At 43.7% G+C, this 23,872-nt stretch overlaps 1 protein-coding gene across 1 annotated transcript; it reads left to right on the top strand.

Moving 5' to 3' along the window:
* Window positions 1–6,209: 6,209 nt before the first annotated feature.
* Window positions 6,210–22,589, top strand: C1QBP (complement C1q binding protein). The gene is made up of 6 exons (XM_085649561.1): window positions 6,210–7,903; window positions 9,708–9,858; window positions 13,050–13,134; window positions 14,842–14,937; window positions 15,578–15,700; window positions 21,855–22,589. The coding sequence occupies exons 1-6, from the start codon at window positions 7,675–7,677 to the stop codon at window positions 22,002–22,004; spliced, it is 834 nt and encodes a 277-aa protein (XP_085505687.1). The 5' UTR covers window positions 6,210–7,674; the 3' UTR covers window positions 22,005–22,589.
* Window positions 22,590–23,872: the final 1,283 nt, after the last annotated feature.

Genomic DNA, 23,872 nt, shown 5'->3' with positions numbered 1-23,872 from the left:
AAGCATGGAGCGCAATCGCAGGCAGAGAAAGAGGGGGATGCAAGAGTTTGAACTGGCCTGGCAGGTTGTGGCCAGTGCATACACCCCCCCCTCCTCCCTCCCCCTCCTCCCTCGTCAGCCCGGGCTGAAACAGCTTTGGGCACACACATAGCCGCCCCCCCCCCTCCTCCCAGTACTTCACAGACCATTGCTTGTTAATGAGGCTTTGTTGGTATTTCACCTCTTCTAGACCTCCTGCATCGCCATTCTGACTATTGCTGGAAGAATTAGCACGTTACACAATACCGAGCCCTGTCTGCTGAAACCCCGAGGAATCGGGTTTTTGCTTGCAGGAATCGGTTTCATTGCTAGTCTCCCGCCTGAATCGGGAGTGTTGGCATGTCTGTTAACTGTATGCTGGGTGAAAAACGTCGTGAAACTGTAATTTTACACGGCAGGGACGCTCGGCATCCTGTGATTCTGGGCAAATCACCTAATCTCCCCGTGCCTAACAAAATGCAAGTGTTAATCTGTAATGCAGCTGGTGCTCATGTAAAGCACTTCAATACCGTCAGGTCGAGTCAATGATGATCATCAAGTCCTGGGAGAATTATAGAAAACCTGCTTTGTGCATTTATCAGGGTTTATCTGCAAAATTTGCACTGTGTATTTTTAAGGGGCAAATAAAGAAACTGGGGTAGATTTTTGATGGAATCTGCACGCGTTTTGCTTTTGATGCCACAAAAAACAAGTAGCAGCACACCGATAGTAGATATGACCTGAATACATTTAGGGAAGGTGGTTTATTGCGAAGAGGCCTTTGGGCGAGTCCATTTCTGACAGCTTCGAGGGGTTTCCATGCATGCCACGGTCAGCCAAGAGGCAAGATTGCTTGCCTTCGAGGAGGCCTCATGGCACGAAGGAAGGCTATCCCGGGTGGTAACTCGAAGCACCATGTGATTTTCGACAGCTGCTCCAAAGTGCTCGCACTTTCCCTCCCAGTCACATAATTCTGTTAGCGCCACCACTTGAACGTCTGCGCTCTTGAAACGCGGGCCTCGGAAATCAATTTGATTACCTCTCGGAATTAAGTATGCACAACTGAGAGCCCCAGCGGGCCGCCAAGGAAGGCTTGCCGGGCCGCTGACGGCCCGCGGGCCGTACTATGAGTACCCCTGTTCTAAGTGATGTATCCAGTCTGCTTCTAATATATTTGGCTTGTGTTCGTGGAATTCTCCGTTTGCTATTTTATTAATTTCAGCCCAAAATTTCCTATTGTTATTTAATTTGCTTGTTTCTAGTAATTTTCTTTGCTATCCAAACCTCTTTTTTTATATTTTTGCCTTAGTTTGTGAATTTGTTGCTGTTGGTCTTTTCCACCCTGCTTAGGAAAGCCAGGGGCAACGACGGACAGAGCGGGGCCTCATTAACCTGAGCCAGGTTCCAGGGTAGGTGAGGTGCAATCCCTGATCACGTTGGGTGATGCTAGCACCCTGTGATATAGAGGATTAGGACAAAGTGAGGTTGTATTGATTACTTCTTCCTTTGCTAAGTTTTCACACTTTATATTTTCACCTTTTGGAATCCATCAATTTGAATGCAGTAGCACTAATTCTTATAGGTCCTGAAGAAAGCCTTGGGCCATAATCCCGTGAAGGCTGAAACATGTTGACCCTCATTCAACAGTGACTAGTTGGCACTGCTTGGTATATATTTTTTGTTCACACACCCTTTTAATTGAGATGTGTAGAAATGAGTGAATTATATCGTACTCTTCACACAATCTCTTTTTAAACTTCACATTTTCCTTTGCACTGCACTTCTTCTGTCTGGTGGTCACAGTCTGTCACGTGACTTTTGGACTTTTCTTTATCAACCCATATGAGCAAGAGAGCCTTACACTAACGAGGAAGTCTCTATGACTAAGAGGCATACCTCGGCTCTTGGTGGAGACCATATGATATAAACTGATCGTGAGAGGTGACTTTGCTCTCAACTTTGGTCTCTTTGGTTGAGTCGGTTTGATGGTTTTCCGTGCTCTGCTCTGACTATGTATGGGTCTGATATTTCACACACTACTTTTCTTTCTCTTTAATCTTGTGCTGTCTACCAATAGACCCCCTATTCTGTTGTGTTTATACGGTCTTTTCCAATAGTCTGATCTTTTCCTCGAATCTTTCTAATTTCCTGATTTAAAATCCTTTTTTTACTCGCTATCGAGCCAAGATGTACCGGGAATGCTGTAGTTGGAATTCTTCTATTACTTTTATTTTGGACACCGAATTTGTCTGTTAAGCTTATAATCGTCTTTTCCCAATTAGCCCGAAGATCTACCGAGCTTTTGTCTGCACCTATTTCCTTGACCTTTTTTACATAGGTCATAATTTCTTCAACATTCTTTCCATTCCATGCGAGTCGTTTTAAGTTATAAGGGCTAGGAAATTCCATCAAATCATTGGTAGCTGGTGCCCTTACATGTTGAATGTTAAGAACTATTGATTGCAGACTATGGTCGCTCTCCAATTTATGTATTATTTGGTAGCTGGCGATCCATTGGAGTACTTCCAAGTCCACTATAGTGTAATCTAGGACTGATTGGGTCTGTTTAGCTGTTCTTGTCATAGCTGCGGGCTGGTCTTGTAAAAAGCGTCTATTCAATATGATCATGCCAATTTCAGCAAAGTTTGAGGCGCACTGCTGTCCTTGTTTATCCTTTTTCCGAAAGTATATTATCAATGGCGGTATTGTTTTTCCTTTCAGTTTATTTTGTTGAAGGTTGTGTGTGTGGTCTACTTGTAATAGGAACATATTAAAATCGCCTGATACTACCAATCCCGCCTGTGGAAAGGAGGATTGCAAAGTTTTAACCAATGCTTTGAGAATCGCAATTTTCTCTGGTTTCTTCTTAGAATCTGGGTGAATGTAGGTATTGCAAATTACCAAAGGCCGTATATCTGGGGAATCCTGCGATCCTGGACAGGGGACTGGTGGTAGTTCGATTTTGATGCACTGGATCCATGTCTGTCCTGAGCCAATTGGAGCATACGTCCACGGTATGCTGGTGTTCAGGTAGATAGATAATCCACCGGCTGCCCTGACAAGTGAACCTCTTTTGATGGCATGTTGTTGGAATTCTTTGAAGCCATTTATCTGAACCGATGTTGTTAACCATGTCTCTTGGAGTAATAAAATATCAAATTGTTTTAGGAATGCTGTTAAATCTGCATTCTCTGTTTTGCTACCTAGACCGTTTATGTTCCACGAGCCCACTTTCAAATTGCATTTTCATGCTTCATTGGAACTTGATGTTAAAGCACTTTCCGAATTGGATTGGTTGCTCCGAGTGGACCTTGATGGATGATACGTAAGTTGGTCCATCCTTGATGCTGGTAGTACAACCAACCGCCCCTCGAAGTAGGCCGCTATCGGATTGTGCTCTTGACTCTACCATCGGGCATGACAGTCCTGGGTATCTTTCATGTTCAATTAATCTGATTTCAATTCCCCATTTGGCAAACACTTCTCTATGCTGCCAGAATTCTTTGGCATTCTTTGGGTCACTCCAAGTTACCACTGTCTTATCTCTACCTTTTACGTTTAATAGTGGTTTGAATTGAATACTTTCTATGTGATTAGTGTTCAAATGCTTTAGTGATTCAATTGAATTGACAAGTTATAAAATAGCACTCCGATTAAGAATGTCATGATTACCTCTGGAGCTGTAATGCGGAATGATTTCAAGTGTTTTTAGGCTTACTGGATAGATGAGATCTTTGTTTTCTTTGTAGTCCGCAAGGTTGTTTTGGGCACTTGTTTTTAATTTATTTTCCTGATTATATGGATTGTTTAACCTTATCCTGTGCCATTTCCTCGACTCCTAATGATCGAATGAGAGCTCTTGGCATCTCTGGCTCTTGTGTCCTAGTTCTCAATTGATACGCATTGGCCATAGGATTTAATTTTTGACCCTTTGTAATTTTTGAGAAATAATGAGCTATACTTTTTTGTCCTGGTTGAATCTTTTGTTTTGATAGGCCATCTGCAGATTGTTTATTTATATTGCATTGAATGGACTGAGAATCTTTTCGACTACTTGACTGTGCTGTTGGTAAGACTGATGGGGGCTTCTTGGATCTGTAAGGATCGCGATTTTGACTCACTTCCCCAAGTTCTTCCTGTGCTCTTTTGCTTGGCTCTATTCCCTGTGTCCCTTTTGGTGATGTTGAGTCGGGTGAGTTTATGTGCTGGTAGTTTTCTAGTAATGATTCTTGGGCCTGATGCTGGGTAATAAATGCTGTCCCCTTTTTTCTTTGTTGCTTGTTATGTCTAGCTTTTCTCAATCTCTTGCGTTCACGTTTAGTTAAAGAGTTGAGACTTTTTTGTTGCACATTAGGTTGTCGCCCTGCTTCTTCAGGTAATTGATCGTCATTTGTATGTGGGTCTTTATGAATATTTTGCAATGGTGTGCCATAGGATGTTTCTAACAGAGTTTCTGATGTTGGATTTTTTGATGTAAGGTATTTTGATGGGGCAACCATTGCGTCCACGCTTGTTTCCTCGTTGACTGAAGTGTCAAAGCTGGCAAATTGCTTTGAATTTTCTAAGACGTTTTCCGTATGGGTGCTTGGCATGCTGTTCTGATGGACCGTTGTTTTGATTTTTACTTCTGCCAGAATTTCTGTTAGAATTGCTGGTAGGGCTTTTAATTGATTTAATGTCCCAGAGCATTGGCATTCGTGGTACGTTGTATGTGGATCTTTCTGCACCCGTTCAATAAGTGAGTTTAGATCTTGTATTTTTCTGTCAATACCAACCACATGTGATGCCAAGATTTGCAGGAGATCTATTTGTAACTCTAGTTTTTCAGAGTGTTGCAATAGGGCTGAGGATATAGTTTCCATGAGACCTATAAAAGGCATCCACAGTGGTGCCTGTGATGGTAGGAAGTGGTCTGGTTGGTTTGCGCCTACTTGTTGACTTGACCAGGCATCCTCTACTGGTTTGTTCCAGATATTTTCCTGTGGGTCACCTCCCATGCCCAGGCCTGGTTCGGATTTTGATGATTTATCACTTTTTGTTTGGGAATAGAAACCATTCACTGGAAAAACTTTAATTGGTGATAGGATGGTGTTATACGTGTGAGGGAGCCCTCTCGGGCCATTTAATTGGATTTCATTTGGCTCATTTGGTTCGTAACACGTTATTGAACTGATTAAACACTCATGCGCTCCCTGTATTTCGAAAGCTGCATCAGATTTTGTTATTTGCACTACCTGTGATGGCTCCTGAATGATTGTTGGGCGCTTCTGTTGGTGCTGTGTTGCTAGGTTTGTGAGGACATTTTTTGTCTCACCCCCTGCTTGGTATGGTTTTATTTTTGTGTCAATCAATTCCGCGTCTGTTGTGCTCATACTTACAAGCGGCAGCCAGCCACCCCCACAGTCTGGTCCCTGAGCGCAACAAAGTGATCCAAGGCTTGTTGATCTTTGCTTGTTTTTTTTCCTTGGTGTTTTTTTCTTTAATACCTCTAAAGGAATTTTGCATGAAGATATTTGACCGTTTTTGGCTGCTTCGTTTGTGTTTATTTGAGCTATCACTGTCACTGTTGTCCTATTAGTGATTGCTGTGGGACTTTTGTGGATTTTCCGGAGGCTTTGGCTATTCTCTATAGAAGTGTTGAAATATGATGAGATGTTGGACTGTGGCTGTAGTAGATTGGACATGGAGCCCACTGATTTGGACATTCTTTTTTCCTTTTTAGGGACCTTTGTACTGTTAACGGTTTTTATTTTCTGAACTCGTGACTTTGGTGAAATTAAGAAATCAGTGATCTTTAAATTTGTATGGCCTGGTGTTTTCAAATGGGTCTTCACGGAATGAGAGGGTGGATGCGTGTTTTTCTCCTGGACTTTGTCTTCATCTGTGCGGTCGCTTGCTCCTTCACTCGACTTGCCGCTATGATGGTTGTTTCCTTTTTTTGGTTTTGTTTTGGTCTCTGTTCTGTCTCTCCCTGACCTCATTGTCTCTCTCGAGGAAATAATCACTCTCCTTATGTTACTTGAGATCCTTTACAGTTACTCCTGCAGGTATACGGGTATGGGATGCTGACTTCTGGAGCCCCTCCTACTAGACTGAGGGGAGAGGGGAGAGGGGAGAGGTGAGGTGAATAGCTCTCACTAAATAGCTCACGCCCACTGCCGCTCTCCCACTACACAGAGCCCGCTCTGGGTTCTCACTAGATTCTTACAGCCCTCCCGTGGATTTCCCAATTCTTTCACTGGACTTACTAAGGTCCTGCGGGAGATCCTGTAGGGCTCCTGCCCCCGATTCCTGTTAGCCAACTTATTGGCCTTTTAGCGGCTTTTACCGGTCTCTCTCCCTTGGCTCCCGTGAATCCCTCCAACTGCTCACAAAGGTGTACAAAGCTATACAAAGCCGTACCTAGTTGCCTGTTGCGTCTCCTGCTGGGCCGGCCGGCGATTTCCGACGCTGCTTCAGTCCCCCATGGCTCTCGCCACTCTCGTGGTCGCTCTTGTTGCCTGCTTGTTGCCTGCTCGCACTCTACACTCTCCGCCGTGGTGCCCCGGGGTGCAGGGAAGTCTTTTCGCCGTTTTCGCTACCACCGCCAGATTCTCGTGCTTCCCTCTGCGGCAGCTCCCGAGATTCACCAGCCAACAAGGACGAGAACGAAAACAATGCCAAAACCCGGACTGGAATCACTACAACAACAAACAAAATTCTAACTGACTTCAATGTTTGTATTTTCCCCTACTCCATCAGAAGTTATAGATCTGTTTTGGCTAGGATTCTGGCAAAGAAAGAGGAAGTACAACGTGGACAGCAGGTCTTCTAGTTATTCCCAGGTGTAGATTGGTGGAAAGGGTGCTCATGTCATAGGGCAGATTATTGGAAATTACGTTTTTTGTTGTGTTTTACTGTAACATGATTGGCTGCTGTGTTTTTGCAGTAGAGTAAGAAAAGAATAATCCTCGCCTCCGTGATCTCAATAGAATTTAAAATTCTGTGATTCAATAGCTATAAAATAAGATGAACTTCAAATGTAGTTTATTGGCAAATTAAAAGCCCATGACCAGAGTACACATGCCAACAGATAGCTTTAGCTATCTCTGGCCTAAAAGTTCCTCTGCAACAATAGTCATTGAAAAAAATACATTCCTCTGACGTTTATTTAAAAATATCTCACTTTCCAGTTGTGAATTGTGGGCATGCATGAGAGAGGGCCATCCAGCTTAGGTTATAGCAGCATTTTACGAATAACGCAGCATGCAGATCCTCGAGCAAGAAGGATCCAAACTCCAGAATATGCAACTAAATACATAAGTAAAGAGAGTACAGTAAAGTACTATTAAGTAATACATTACCAGAATTCATATTTCTCACACAATGTTTAACCACACACACTTTCTACAGCACACTAACAGCATACTAAAATAAATAAAAGACAATACGATAAAAGGACGCCATTCTAAGATGGCCCACAAGTTATTTGCTGATGCAGAGCTTTCATCCGTAGTCCCTTTTCTAGGTCACCGTCCTACCAGTTCTGGAGGATGTTTGGCCTATGTGGAAGATCTTCCGGCCCGGTGACGTTTTTCCGGCCTGTGCCCTCTGCACGTGTGTTCCTGTGTCCTGTCCTGTCTTCCGCAGCGCGCTTGTGCCTTCTTACCACCAGTCATGTTGAGCTCCATGTCCAGGGTTCTACGGCCTGCTCTTGGCCTGGCTATGCGACCCCTGGAGCCTCTTCTGCCTCGCATGGCTTTGGGAGCCGCCGCCCCTACGCGTCCTTTCACTCGTAGCCTTTGGCTACTGGGTTCTGCTTCCACCCCTCAGAGACCCGGTCTGCTGCATTCCCAGCGAGGCCTGCCATCCGTGTCCTGCGGCTGCGGAGGACTGCACACAGAAGGTGAGAGCTGAATATAGGGAGGAACGCCAGGTCTGGGGAGAGGGATATCATTGCCAAGAAGCAGGGGGCGGTAACTGAATGAGCTTGTGCAGAGGCTAGTTATCAATAGAGTCCGCCGGCGGCACGGCGTGGAGGAATACCGATAGATGCGCGAGGAACAGCTCTTAGAATGTGCTCTGTGTAGTAGCCTTTACTGTAAGGATTTACGGAGACCGGTGTTGCAGATTTCTACTATTATGTCTAAGTCCGATGTCCTTGGAGTTAGGGTACTCGGAGAGTCCTGTGTATGTCCTCGAACTGATTAATGTGAACGGATCTTTCTTTTGTTAACGGTTCGGAGAACGTGACTCCGCTATGTTTTTTTGTCTAGCGGAGATAATGACATTAAATGTGCCTATATCGCACTGTAGCCACTCGCGTCTTAATACCTACCTATGTCTTTTGTGAATCTGTGTGTGCTTATAACTGAGTGGGGTTTAAATCCCAACCATGGTAGCATGTCTGTTATTGAAGTAATCGTGGTGCTAGCCTGTACGTGCAAGATGGTTATTGTAGCACGTAAAATAGTATGACCGCACTCCTGCAATTCCATATTCACTGAAGCTATAAGAAATTTGGGTCAGTTAAATGCATTCCTCCACGGCGGAGTAAGCAGCATCTTCGAGCAACATTAATAAATCACTGCACCCCAAAGAGAACAGCTTCATTGTCACCAGATAGTGACTAACTGGGATCACTGCACCCAGGCATAGGGGAGTCGTACGTGACAGATGACGTAATCAGTGGGCAGTGCTACTTATGTCCCACCTCTGGTTGTTAACTGCTAGGTCTCGATGGAACACATTGTCATGTATTGGGGGGGGGGGGGGGGGGGGGGGCGGACGCTGTGTTTTCGAACACTTGTTTCTCGCCCTTGACTGTGACCTACACGTGGTTGGGGTAGTACCGTTGGACAGGGTTTGTTATACACCGGCTAACCTCGTTGGAGGTAGGTTACCGTGCTGGTTTCAACCACCTGTATGATATTATGGACCTTTTCTTCTCATGAAATTTGTATGTGATTATACCACAGAGACTGTGCTAGACCTACACATTTCACAGGTTTAAACCTTTTTGTATGTCGTACTTGTATTTCAATATCGCATCTATGTACACAGATTTTATTTCTACCCTGCAGTATTTCAGGCCCGTTTGATGTCTACCGTGCATGTAGATGCAATAGATTATTGCAGCAGGTTTTGTTAGGCTGCATTTATAATCGGTTATGCTCTCTGTTTAAAGTGCCTTTTGGCATCGAACAGATAGAGCTTTAAGCAACTGTTTAGAGAATTTTGACACTGATTTTTGTGCTTTGTTCTCGTTCCTTGCCTGGTGCTTCTATGTGCTATTAAATGATGATCCTTATTGATTCATCCACCCCCATCTCCTTGAAGAGATCCTATTTTTTTCCGCCATTCTTTTTCCACCACCTTGAAATCTTATCTAATCATATTTTAGTAAATATTTTATAATCCATGGCATTATGTTCTTTTAGACTTTCAAAAAGTGAGTTGTTTCATACAGTGTAATGTACAGACTTTGCATTATTTACATCATTCTGTAAAACCTTTTTTGTTAATGCCAGTTTATGCTTTTAAGTGTTTTTATCCAGTACATGTTGAGTTAGTCTGTTTAAGCTTTGAATGGAGCAATGATTTTCCCAGTGCCCCAAAATACCATTCACACATTTTTTGGCAGTAAATATATTTTCTTGCATCTGATCTGTGTTTTAGACATGGTCCAAATGTTTTTTTCTTACCTTTAGGTGACAAAGCATTTGCAGAATTTCTCACAGATGAAATTAAGGAAGAGGCAAAAATTCAAAAACACAAAACTCTCCCAAAGATGTCTGGCGGCTGGGAGTTAGAATTGAACGGCACAGAAGCTAAATTGGTCCGGAAAATATCTGGAGAAAAGTAAGTGTTGGTCAGACCTTTACATTCATGAAATCTAAAAATGCATCCCGCCCTCTTTCGCGTTCTTGTCAAACGCCTATCGCCACCTTCAACCGGCTGTGTGTCTTCATCCAGTGGTCTTTAGTTTTCATTCATATTTGTCTTTCACCCACTGCAGTATACATCATGTGGAAGTGGCTCAATCCATTTCAGCCATTGGCTGACTTCACTTCGAGTACCGAATAGAGTAATTATAAAAAAATAAGCAGATTTATTACAATTAATATATGCTAAAAACAGTTAAGACACAGGCGCTCAATACAATGTGCCGGTACAAAAAGACAATGTGTTTTACAAACTAGACAAGTAGCAAACGAAATAATGTCATACAGAGGGAACAACATGAAACAAAATAATGTGTCCTTCATTCGTTTTCTGGCCACACATGCGTCTTCGGCGTTTCGACCGCTCTGCAATCATGCGGTCATCATCCGGACTGTAAAAGTCAGTTGAGCGTCCAAATTTCTATTTCCAAGAAGCACTCCACCGCTTTATTTCTTTCAAGCGCTCGAACAGTGTTCACAAAAGAGATACATTGTATAAATATGCCCCAGGGAAGAAAGATTTTCAGGCGGGCTACATCTGTCTGTAAAATTCCGCAGATCATGCCACAGAACAGGTGAATAAATCACCGATATCGTGCCACAATTTGGCCGAAGCGTCCACGTCCTTGCTTACAAAATCAGGAAGCTTTGATGGCTTCCGGATTGTGGCGCGATATTGGTGATTTATTCACCTGTTCTTTGGCATGATCTGCGGAATTTTACGGACAGATGTAGCCCGCCTGAAAATCTTTATTCCCTGTGGCATATTTAACTCGAATATATATGTATATGTATGTGTATATATATATATATATATATATATATATATATATATATATATATATATATATATATATATATATATATATATATATATACACATATGAAACTCTTCACTCATCCCCAGTCACAGATCTGGGTTGAATCCTTCATCATTCTTTAGCTCACTTCGCCACCCCAGTTGAGACCCAGTCATATGCAAATCAGCCCTAACCATGTTCCTCATGGGAACAGTCCAGCCTGAATTGCCAAGCCAGGTCTTCCTTGGACTGTAAACAAGCATCCTGGGACCAGTTTCGGAGTAACACTCCTCATCAGCAAGGCTAGCTTGAATCCAATGGCAAAGTGAGCAAGGGACACACGTCTTGGCATACCCTATCAACTCAGGGCAAACAAAGCGCGCCCACAAGGAGATGGTCGGAGTGCTGAAACTCTTCAGACACTCCCTCCCGCCCCCCCCCCCCCCCCCCCCCCCAGTCACAGATCTGGGTTGAATCCATCATCGTTCTTTAGCTCACTTCGCCAACCCAGTTCAGACCTAGCCATATGCGGAACAGTCCAGCATGACCTGCCAGGCCAGGCCTTCCCTTGAACGGAAACAAGTGTCCTGGGACCAGGTTTCAGGTTAACACCCCTCATCAGCCAGGGTAGCTTGAATCAAGTGGCAAAGGGACCCTCGTCTGGATATACCCTGCCAACTTCGTGCGAACAAAGCGCACACAAGAAGATGATGGACAGAGCGCTGAAACAGTTCAGACACACACCCCCAGTCACAGTTTTAACCCAGATCTGTGTCTGGGGTGAATATTTTGATTAATTCCGCATTCTGTCCATCATCTGTTCTTTTTGCATTTTTGCCCTAAGTCAGAAGGGTATGCCCAGATGTTGATCCTGTCTTCGCTGGGCTGCCCACTGAGCAGGGGCATGAGTGGTTGGGACAATTTCTAAGTGCGCATGACTGTTTGGCCGGCCAAAAAGTCATGCGCCCTAGCATGTTCTCCACCCGGCTGTATTGCACAGCCTGGGTGGAGAACATGCACAGCCTCCCAGCCCCTGTCCGAGAGTTGAACCACGGCGCTCAGACTAATCGCGACGCTGCTGTCATGCTGGTGACATCAGTGTCGTGATTGGCTAGGGGAGTGTGTGTGCATCCTGTTTGCTGCTTTGTGGGCAGAAGGACGGAGACGAGGCGGCTGCTGGGAAGGTAAGTTAAATTCTCTCCCCCTACCCCACCTTTTTTAAAATCTCCCCTCCCACCACTACAGTCGCTAATGCAGAAGATGCAAGAATTACACAAGCATTAGGCATATGACCAATCACAGTGTAACATCTTGTGATATATGGTGGATGGCGTCAAGCGTGAAAGTCGCATGCCAACTGTTGGAACCACTCGGTGCGTCACCAGACAGTATTAGAGCCTACTGCAACAAAGATCTTCTGTCTTGCTCCTGCAACTCAGAATCTACCCAGTTGCAGCTACATTTTTTCTTCTGCGATTCATGCAGGTCCCAATAGAAAGGCATTTAAACCCCCCACTCAGATATATCTGTGTTAGATCATGTAGACCAGCCTTCTCCCATCTACAATTGATTCAATCAGACATGGTTTTTCTGACAGTTTATAGTTGCAGTGCTGACGCAGGTGGGCAAGTAATTGTAGCTTGTTATAAATATTTTTTTCTTTATATAAAGGAACTTTTTTGCTTTGGCCTTAGTGTCTGAAGTAGGGTAATATGATATTTTAACAATTTGTCTGGCCTCCTACATCTTCATTCTCTGCACTTACATGCAAATTGAGTTTTGGGGGTTTGAATATACCATTAATTGCACAGTATCGGCTACAGTGTCTATTCTGCTAGTTTACCTTTCCATTCCTTTAGGTGATACCTGGCTGTATCCTCTGATAGGACTACCCGTTGATAGGTATTTTTTATTTTTAGCTGAGGTTGGGTACTGGGATTTGAAATTCAAGTGTAGGTGGGGCCTGTGTGCTGTTGCGCCATGCAAGATCCCAGAATATATTTGTATTTTAATATATTATTGGAAATAATTAACTAGTGCTGGGGCCAGTTGATCTTGGGGAACCCACGGGTCTGGAATAAGAGGGTTACAATTTCTATTCCAGGCGTTACTAAAATGTATAATTTCCACTAAATCTGTGGTGTGATAATGTAGACTGGATGATATGGCGTTTTCTTTTCTCCTTTTTCTTTTCTCCCCATTTCCTCGTGTAAATGCTGTATAGAAGTTGTGAATGTTGATAGCTTCAGGTGAGTCTTTGTTTTGCTGTGTCGTAATGTTTTTTTTTCTTTTACGTTTATTTTTAAAGGGTAACCGTTACATTTAACACAAACAATAGCATTCCACCATCGTTTGATGAAGAAGATGAAAGCAAGAAGGGGGATGAAAAGGAAGTAAGGCTTGTTTTTTGTATCCATTTGAACATGTGTGTTAAAGTTCAGGATTTGTTTTTGTTTAGGCGTTGGTGATGGTGTTGCAGCAGGCATATGCTACAGACCCTTGCTACAAGGCTGATACTCTAAGAAGAGCAGCACTGTTATTTCTCTTGGTGGGGCGTAAAGATTTTATTTGTTTGTTTTGCTCAGATTAAATTATTCTAACCTTTGTGATGGATCCCATTTGTCACAATCTGGAATCCTCTCTCAGCAGCAGACTGATCTAAATGATGTGATGGTTGATGCAGGCCTTGAGTCTCAAGGATGCAACCATAGAAGACTATAACCGTTAGGGTTGTTTTCAGGGGGTTGGTAAAGCTTGCTCTTAGATATCGGGCATTGCTATGTGCAGTGCCAGTGAGAGCTAAGAGAAGCTCTTTTGGTTCACAAATGCTTTACAATTTTCTGGACTAAGGAAAGATGCTTTAAAATCACGATTTCCAAGGTTAGCAAAGTACATCAAAATAGTAAGTAACTAGCTAAATGTGCTGATGGCCTGTGATGTCTGTTATAATGGTCATTGTAGGAGTCATTTTTTTTTTTTAGAATACATTTTGATGTATGAAAAAATTAGGGGGTTGAATGTTTTGCCAATGGGCAACATTCCGTCCATCATCTTGTGTGTTTTGCTGTTCACCCTATGTGGGAAGGGTATGCCCAGACGTGGGTCCCATGCTCACTACGCCACTGGAGTCAAGCTATCCTGGCTGAAGAGAGGTGAAACCCCGAAACCGGTCCTAGGATGCTTGATTCCGGTCCAGGGAAGACGTGACTTGGCAGTTCGGGCTGGACTGTTCCCATGAGGCACAGGGTCAAGACTGATTTGCATATGGCCATGTCTGAACTGGGGTGGCGTGGTGAGCAAAATAACGATGGATTAAACCCAGATCTGTGACTGGGGGTGAATGTTTTGCCAATGTGCAACATTCCGTCCATCATCTTGTGTGTTTTGCTGAAAAAAATTAGCTACAGGAAAGAACTGTTTACTCTGCACATCACACTGATATTCTTAGTAAAGTTGTGACTTGTGAAATTAATTTTTGAGTTGACTTGAAGGGTTAAATTTGTATTTTAAAATATATGTATTATGCCTGACGTATAGGTTAAGGGTGAGCTTTGGAACAAATATGGGCTCTTGAGTATCCTGCAATTGTCAGCAACATTGATATAGTTTGATGGGCAAATCGTGGACCTTGGAGGAACCCGGAGACCTGGTTATGCTCTTGGCTTTGAAATTTAACCAAAAAGAATGTGATTCTTGGAAAATCACTCCCTTTCTACCTCAGTTACAAATGTGCACGTATTATAATGTAGTCACTAGTTGCACAATGTGCTGGCTAGTTGATTACCTGTTTTCACACTCTCTTGTTCCGATTTCTATAATTGCATTTGCAGCCTGACCTCACGCTACTGTTGTATTTACAGCATCTCATGTGTAAGGTTCTCCTGCTATGGTATAAAAGATCTGCTGTCTTGAAGCTAGGTCTGTGCTATTTCATATTCCTTAAATAAATGAAGATCTTCTAATTTGTGTTGTTAATTGCTTTGCTAAACCTAAGTTCTCAGTAACGCTCATTTGTTTTCTTTTCCTCTGGAATAGTTTTAATTTTCATGAGGACTTTGGTAGAGGTGTGTGAATGTACTAACAATATCTTCTGTTTGTAGCCGGATCTTGTGTCCACCCCTAACTTTGTTGTGGAAGTAGCAAAACAGGACTCCAGGCATAATCTTGTGCTGGACTGCCACTATCCTGAAGATGAGGTGAGTGGCTACAGGAAGGAAAGGATGCCAATAATTGAGCGGATGTTTATGTTGAATGTTTTTTTTATCCTAATTTAAAATGTTTATAGCTACTATATTTTGCACATTTTCATAATCTATTATCTGTGCACCGTTACATTTCCATACAATATGTTTTAGAACTGTGGCCAACATTAATGCATGTTAAAGTGAAATATGTAAATTGCAGTCTTTTAATACTGTTGCAGATGAGATGGGGTTGGAGGGGTGAGGGCTTGCACCTGCAATTTTAATCAGCCCGTGTGATGTCACTTAACATAACGTTCACTAACCCTATGCAATTGTAATCTACCCGTGTGATGTCACTTAACATAACTTCCACTAACCCTAACCAAGGCTGCAAATGGCCATGAACAGCCTTGGTTTGGCAGATAGGAACTTTACTAGGTCTCAGAAAAATATGCATAAATAACTATTAAAGGAACCTGTCCATCTAAAATACGCTGCTATTCGAAGAGTCATGAAATTAACTCTATACATTCTGTTGTGATTTCAACGATAGGTCATTTTTTGCACAACCCATTGATATGTCATTATAGGGGGCTAGGGCCAAGTACATAGTTTATTTATTTTTTCCCCCCCAATTTATCCTGTTTCACAGATTGGACATGGTGAGGAAGAAGAGAGTGATATTTTCTCAATTCGTGAGGTCAGTTTCCAGCCCACTGGAGAAACTGATTGGAAGGAAACTAGCTACACCCTCAACACAGACTCCTTGGATTGGGTAGGTGCAATTAAATTTGTCCATTTCTTTTTTCCTCCCACTTTTTATTATTTACATACATGTACTAAACAGTGCGCTAGCCTCAAAACGAATTCTCATCCAGGTTGGTAAGCAACTACGGGCTCTTGGCATGTAGTATGCCTTTCACTTTTTAGGTCTCGGGTAGACAGCATGCGCTGTCTCAAAGAGACATGTACATTTTAAATTGTGAGCTTCAGCCAACCCATAGGCTTCCCATTTGTTTGCTCCGTTGTCTCTTTCATATCCTTTGTCCCTATTTGTCCATGGCATTCATGCGTCATGCCTCCTCTTGTGTTGAGCAGGGACCATTACTTGCGTCCTTACGCTGCTCCTTTTTTAGGACCTACTTTTTTATTTGTGTTTGAACACGCCACACAAGAGCTCTGTTTTGAGAAGCTCTGTCTCACTCCTAGCAGAGCACTTTCCCTGCAGCTTCCAGACATCTGCCTGTTGCGCCCTCCCTGCCTGTCTTCCTTCCATTCCCTTTTCCTCTTCCAGCAGCTTGTTGTTTCATCCCTTGATAGTGCCTCTGCTGTCCCAAAACCACTACTGCTCCTGGTCTCTGGCAGTCTGTCTTCTTGCTGCCGTCTGGGGAGTATGTGTGTCCACAGTTGGCTTAAGCAGCCCTGCACCACTCCCCCGTGTGTCTCGGCAGGGCTGATGCAATTTCCAGGACACACACAGAGTGCTTGAGCTGCTGTGGGCTCCGTGGACAGTAGCTGGTGTCTTAACTCCGCCTCACCGGAGTATTTCACAGGTCATTAAAAGACCATTTACATCCCCTAGGAACTGGTTAATGAGGCTTTGTAATACATTTGGTGAATACGTGCAGGAGTGAATCCTGTTTTGCAGAGGCCCAAGCCCTATACAGTTGTTTCTTTTGCGAGGCATATTCATTCACCTTCTGCATGTCTCTGCAGTTCCCAATTCACCCCTGCCGTTGCTGCCCATCGCTTGTGTTGGTCCAACCGACCTCCTCCCAGCTGTTTCTGCCTGCTTTCCCACCCCTTTTCACACCACCCCACCCTCTCCTGCTTTAATTACCACCAACATCCCAGGTGGTCGGCCACACACGAAGAGTTTGTAAATTCAAATTGAGCATTCTTGTTTTACGTTTACTTTTCATTTTTGTGCATAATTAGGACTGTGAGTGACTTCCTCACAGTTGGTGCCCAGCTTGGGGAAGCAGATGTTTACAGTGCAGCGTGGCTGCCCCTAAACACACGCATGCCGGGAGCCCCCAGTTTAACACCTCCCTGTGAATCTCCCTGTATCTGCAGGGAGCCACATTGTTTGCCATTTGCTGGTTTTTAGGTCTCGCCTGGCTATCGCGTAAGCTCTGCGAGACTTATTTAGGGGCTTCCGAAAATGCTCCCAAAGGCTTCCCAGGCGGATCGGGAGGCGGTTACGCTACACGCGCATTCAATTTGCCACCAGCTACTTCCTGCGCCGCCTCACGCATTCAGAGAGATTTAGTAAGGGGCACAAGACCTTAGGAAAGCGGTTTATGGCCAGTGCATGTGAGGCATTCAAGCGCGAAGCTGGCATCGGACTTGAAAGCAGCAGACTGCTTTCGCCAGAACTTTCGTTATAACTCGCACCCCATATGCTCGTTCCCTCCCACCCTTCCTTTGATGTCCACTTTTCTTGTTGTTTACAAACCACGCCGCACACTGCTGCACGCTGCACACTGCTGCATTACACACTGCTGCACGCCGCACACTGCTGCATTACACACACTGCTGCATTACACACACTGCTGCATTACACACACTGCTGCACGCCGCACAATGCTACACGAAACACTGCTGCACGCCGCACACTGCTGCACGCCGCACACTGCTGCACGCCGCACACTGCTGCACGCCGCACACTGCTGCATTACTCACTGCTGCATGACACTGCTGCACGCCGCACACTGCTGCACGCCACTCACTGTTGCAAGCCACACACTGCTGCATTACTCACTGCTGCATGCTGCACGACACTGCTGCACGCCGCACACTGCTGCACGCCGCTGCACGCCACACAGTGCTGCATGCCTCACACTGCTACACGAAACACTGCTGCACGCCGCACACTGCTGCACACTGCTGCATTACTCACTGCTGCATGTTGCACCACACTGCTGCACGCCGCACACTGCTGCATTACTCACTGCTGCACGACACTGCTGCATGCCGCACACTGCTGCACGCCACAGTGCTGCATGCCTCACACTGCTACACGCCTCACACTGCTGCATGCCGCACACTAACGCATGCCACACACTGCTGAGCACACTGCTGCACCCCGCGCACTGCTACACGAAACACTGCTGCACGCCGCACACTGCTGCATGCTGCACACGGCTGCATGCTGCTGCACGCCGCACACTGCTGCACGCCGCACACGGCTGCATTACTCACTGCTGCATGCTGCACAACACTGCTGCACGCCGCACACTGCTGCACGCCACAGTGCTGCATGCCTCACACTGCTACACGAAACACTGCTGCACTCCTCACACTGCTGCACTCCTCACACTGCTGCACTCCACACACTGCTTTTATGCGAGTTTCTGCTACTGCCATTGTAAATGACAATGCCTTTTATTTGTTTTAAAACCAAAACATAAATAAAAGGCATTGTAATTTTACAATGCCAATAGCTCAAACTCTTATAAATGCGAGACCTATTGCATTGCAAATGCGTGTTTAAAGTTCTCTTGGGCTGCATCTGGAATACTTTCATGAAAATGAGTTTCGTCATAAAAGCATACACACATTACTTCCACAAACGTGCTGTAAAGGGGTTCATAAGGCACTAGGGAGCAGACTTAGGCTTTTGTGATTGGTGTTCTTTTTGTTTACAAAATTAGTTATTACAGGTTGCTTCTCCCATCCCGTCAGGCCTTATCTTTGTATGAGCCGTTGAGGCCCCAGGCTCTCCAAAATCCTTTATTGTTCTCCCACCCATTAACCCCTCCATGGCTACAGCCCACTCTGGCTTTGGCTACAGTCCACTGTTCCCACACCCAATGGTACCCCAACCCTTCACTGTTGCGTTCTTTAAATAAAATATTGCCAGGAATCTAAAGCAAGTTGATTGTGCCAGTGTTCATGAGAAAATGCAAACAAAGCCCTGGTTCTGTTCTGCAGCCTGTGCTTTGCCACAAGCTGTGTGTGAAGCTGTGTATGCTGCGCAAATAGCTCTTAGTTAAGAAATGGGAGCCCAGTATGTGCTATAGTTGGTAATTCTATGGCATCACTACACTCGGAGCGTGCTTTAATATATAACTTACACCAATACCTTGCAGTATCATAATTGAACTGCAAGTAATATGGGTTGTCCCTTAAGCCCATTACTGACCTTGGAGTCAAAAGGGTGAATTGTGAACAGGCCTCTCCATTCTGCAAAGACGTGTCTAAAGCTGTATTGTTGCACTTTTCCTGAGTAAGTCTTCTGACTAAAATAGTGCATACTGCAAGAGTCGTACTTCACAGCACTGTAGTTAACAAGTTATCAACCAGGGGCTGATTGCTCCAACTAGACATCTGACAGAATTCTATATCAGTAGCAGGTTCAACTTACCCTGCTATCTTACTATATCTTTACACTGTTGAAAGTCACAGTTGTTCATCTGTGAGCACTTTGTATAGGACAATTTTATTTGTGAAGTTTGTGTTCCATCCTGTCACAATACAGCATTTCCATGGTGTAAAAATAACTAGGGATGGTATTATATAATTTCTGTTATTGACTGAACTTCAAGGGCCGAGCCTAGTTGCCAGGAATTTATCCTGATTCTTTCAGGTTACACACAGACCTGTTACTTTAAATTTTACAATGATCGCAAAAGCGGGAGCAGTGTTTCACCAATGCACTTACCAGTTTATTAGTTTTGTATTCAGCAGTTTTACTCATAGCAGTGTTGCAAACAGGAATGAAAAGGGAGGACACTCCACGCTTCATGACACTCCATGGTATCCTCTTACCACTGAACAGTCACAGAACTCTCATATTAACTGTCCCTAAGATGGACAACAGCTTTGTCTGTCAGAAACCAGCACCTCTGAGTTGGCTGTCATGCGGGGAGAGGAGGATAGTGTTACAGGTTTCTTAAAATGTGCCAAGATGCAACTTATTTTGTTTAGGTTTTAAATTGGATGTGTCACTCATTGCTTCTTTTATGCTCCAAAAGCACACCGTGTGGCAGACTGAGGTTAAGATCAAATAAAAATGTTACCATACTTGCTTACCTCTCAGAGACCGATGTACCATTCATGTCACAACTGGCGTACAATGCAGTGATTGTCCACAAGATATACTCTGGTTTCCTCCGCTACGGCTTGTCACTTTATGACTGTCCTGGTATAGTCTTATGTTGCTTCAATATATTTGTTGTTTTAGTTTGCCAATTGGTTTGTGTTCATTCTTTATTGCTGATGGTTGTGTCATTGTCACTAAACACAAGCAGTTCGACCCTCATAACAGGGAAGCAGCAATTACAGGTTGAATAATGAATGTTTTAACCAATTAATTTAACTACGGTTAAATTGCCACTCAATAGCACATGGCTAAAAGACAATACCATTGACCATGCCAATACATCTTGGATTGCCGAGGCCTATTGGTTTTGCCAGTGCTTGTTGAAATCTGGGCCCACTGGTGCATCACAGCCACTCCTTCCCTGCCTTTTGTTCTAAATCCATGTCTTAATCTTTCTTCATTTTACATGTTGCAAATGCTACTCATTTCTGCAGGAGATTGATTTGCTAGAGCATTATAATTCAAGCAAACATACTCAAGTAGGCGTGTGGCATGTTAATGACAAGTATGGCAAAACATTTGCCGCCACATGAATCTTTACATTGGTTTAGGCTTTCTACTGAGGGGAAAATGGCAACTGTGAATTAGCACAGTTTACATTCCCCATCTAGATACACCAGTTTAAATTACGTTAAATGATGGTTTTAAAAACTGTTCACATATACTTTGGCGGTCTGAACTTGGCTCTTTGTGGAAAGGTTGTGAAGCTTCATTTTAATATGTCCCCTCTTGCAAAACAATCCGCAATGTGACCTATCTGGAAACATGACCCTGCTTGTGCCTTGAAATACTGTGCCTGGAACACAGTCCATAACTCCAATGTTGTACGATTCCCTGGTGAGGAGGCTGGGACACTTGATAATCAGACTTGGAGTGTGGGGATGGTGCTGTTATGCTGCTCGCCAAGTAAAAGTCCTCTGAACCCTCGCTATCTTCCAAATGCAAACCTTTTAAAGGTTTTCGGTGAATTTATATTTCGATTGCCCAGTAATGCGTGCCTATGTGCTGTATAAACTTGGACGACAGCCATAAACGCTTCTTAGAAATGGTTTCTGCAGTATGGAGAAGATTGCTAGATTCTGTTGCCTGCTCAACTGTAAAGGGTACCTCAGATAGTGAAAGAGATCAAAATCTGTCTTTTTCTACTCTCCCCTTTAAACATGCACCCAATTATTTGCATTACTGTTTTCTGTAGCTACTTCGTTTCTCTTGAGCCTCAGCTGCCTCTAAAACAACGTGACAGGAATATATTTATATTCTCTGCATTTCTGCTGTTGATGCTTTTTTGGAAGGGGGGGGCAAGTTCGTACCACCAAATGCAACTCATTACCACCACACATAAATGCTGGCATAATTCTGTTGGTAAATTAATTCCTCTAGCTCTTGCTGGTGTGAACATTTAGTTAAGGTTCACATGCCTGGATTCGCGTTGATTCAACTGCTGGTTGTTCACTGGGGTCTGAGTCATTACAAAAACGGGGTGTCTGCCCCCATGTTTATTTATCTTTTGCTTGACTCTTAGAGACTGGCCTTATCTATATTTCTGGTTGCAGTTCACCAAATGTCACCTGTTAATAAGTATCCTAGATGCTGCTTTCTGCAAACTGCTCAACATTTGATTCTCCTTCAATGGCTGGTCTAAAGAGGAAATGTTACTGTAAACTGATGATTTTCTTTGTTCATTCAAAGCTTTCCCTTTTACTCTTTAATAGAAAATGACAAATAGTGTTTTGTTGTACTTGCATATTTACCTTTCTGTTCATTTGATACGCAAGTTGTCCCAAATGTACTATTAAACAGGCTCCATTTGGATATTTTGCAGGCGCTGTATGATCATTTGATGGATTTCTTGGCTGATCGTGGTGTAGACAACACTTTTGCGGATGAGTTGATTGAGTTGAGCACTGCCCTGGAACATCAGGAGTATATTAAATTCCTCGAGGAGCTCAAAACCTTTGTCAAATGTCAATAATTGTCGGTGTTTAAGTTTTAAAAAAAATTGGCTGAAGAGCTCTTGAAGCACTATCAACCGAGGAAGGTTGTGACTGATCTTTCAGATAGGAGAACATTGTTTTGTGTAAGCTACAATCTTCCTCTGAAAGGTGTGCTGGAATATGTCTGCGGCATATAAAAGAAGCTCTACATCAAAAAGGCTAAGACTGACTGGTCAAAGAAGCAGCTGACTCGTGCAAATCCATCATTCTGGATTTCTGTTTAATTCCATTACCCATCTATAGGATTGTTAGGCATAAAACAATGCTTAGCAAACTTCCTGGTGAACAATGCATTGGTCGTGAGTATAGCGCGTCAATAGGTACCTTTTATGTATAGGATTAATACCTTGAGGTAATGCCCGGTCTTTGATGGTGTCCTGGAAATTGGACTTGCATTTCTCAATGTGATTAAGTGTATGGCCCTTTTTCTTTCCTTCAATAATTGTGTCCAGTTTAAAATGCCTGCTCTTGTATTGCAAACTTAGACCTCAGCACTTTGTTTTGTACAATAGAAAAGTGGATGACAACGATAATGTAAAAAAAATAAATCTAACACAAATGTTCCTCGTTGACAACGTAGTTCTTGGCAGAATGTATAGACATTTATTCACTATGTTAAATATATGCTTTCCAATTGGTTTATATTCCGCTGTGAATCTATGAACATTAAACAAGCAAATACACACGGGAGAAAGCTTGTGCAACTGCCTTCAAGTTAGCAAGACAAAGGAGTGCGTGAGGTTCTAAGCGGGACGAGTGGGTGTGAAGGATGAGGAACTGCCATGTATGGTCCAGCTTGGAACTAATATGGGGGACAATTACTTTTGAACGTATGCTCATAAAGTTGGGGTTGGGGGGGCTAGAGGGAGTTTATCTCTGTATGAAACTTAATAAAAAAATATTAATTTTATAAAAAATTTGCAACATAAATCCATGAATGGTGCATGAAGACACCCTTCCCTTGCTACTGCATACTTGTTAACCAACAAATTGTAATTCTGCCACTATTCAGTGGTACCCAGACCGTACCAGAAGCCAAATTGGAAGTCAGAAAGAATAGATTTATCCTGTGCTCAGGTCTCTAATCTATCAAAAGACGCAGAAATTTGTGCCAGGCATGAGAACAGTAGTTATGATTTTCAGGGGTAGGCAATTAATGCTAGAGGAAGCAATAAAGTGTATGCACAGGGACAAGAATAGATTTAAAAATATATATATAATTTATTTCCAACAAAAATCATATATAGGGGAAAGCGATGGGTCCTAACGGCACTCCCATCGAGTTCTTGAAGGTGACTGCCTCCCTAGTAGCCCCGCATCTGCGAGCTATGTATAACGAAAGTTACAAGACCGGAAAACTGCCCAAAGACCAGCGTCTTGCCACCATAGTAGTTATCCGTAAACCGGGGGATAAGTGCGGCTCATACTGACCGATCTCGGTGATCAACGTAGAAGCTAAGATGTTAGCGAAAGTGCTTGCCACTAGACTAGTCGCAGTTATCGCCTCCTTAGTCCACCCGGAGCAATCTGGCTTTATGCCGGGTAGGAACACGGTGCTTAATATCCGTCGTTTCTAACGTGCTCGCACGCAGAGAATACATGGAGGAAGACCCAGTGGTTCTTTCATTGGATGCCTCTATGGCGTTTGATTCTATAGAATGGCTGTACCTATTCGCGGTTCTGGCGATGTTGGGATTTGGTCCGAAGTTTCTGGGCTAGGTGCAATTGCTTTATACGGATATACAGGGACAAATAAGAGTTAACAATTGCACATCCCGTGCCTTCACACTGCGAAGGGGTACCCGGCAGGGCTGTCCTCTTATCGCCACTGAGATCTACCCTCAAG

Source organism: Triturus cristatus, chromosome 3_2, assembly GCF_964204655.1.
Source record: "Triturus cristatus chromosome 3_2, aTriCri1.1, whole genome shotgun sequence".
Classification (NCBI taxonomy): domain Eukaryota; kingdom Metazoa; phylum Chordata; class Amphibia; order Caudata; family Salamandridae; genus Triturus; species Triturus cristatus.
The sequence above is the reverse complement of the archived record's forward strand: the minus strand, read 5'-3'. Positions and strand labels throughout refer to the sequence as shown.

Excerpts from the sequence above, each read along its gene's own strand:
- C1QBP (XM_085649561.1), top strand. The coding sequence starts at position 7,675 with ATGTTGAGCTCCATGTCCAGGGTTCTACGGCCTGCTCTTGGCCTGGCT. Across the intron at positions 7,904-9,707 it reads CGGAGGACTGCACACAGAAG|GTGACAAAGCATTTGCAGAA; the intron begins GTGAGAGCTGAA and ends TCTTACCTTTAG. Across the intron at positions 9,859-13,049 it reads CGGAAAATATCTGGAGAAAA|GGTAACCGTTACATTTAACA; the intron begins GTAAGTGTTGGT and ends TTATTTTTAAAG.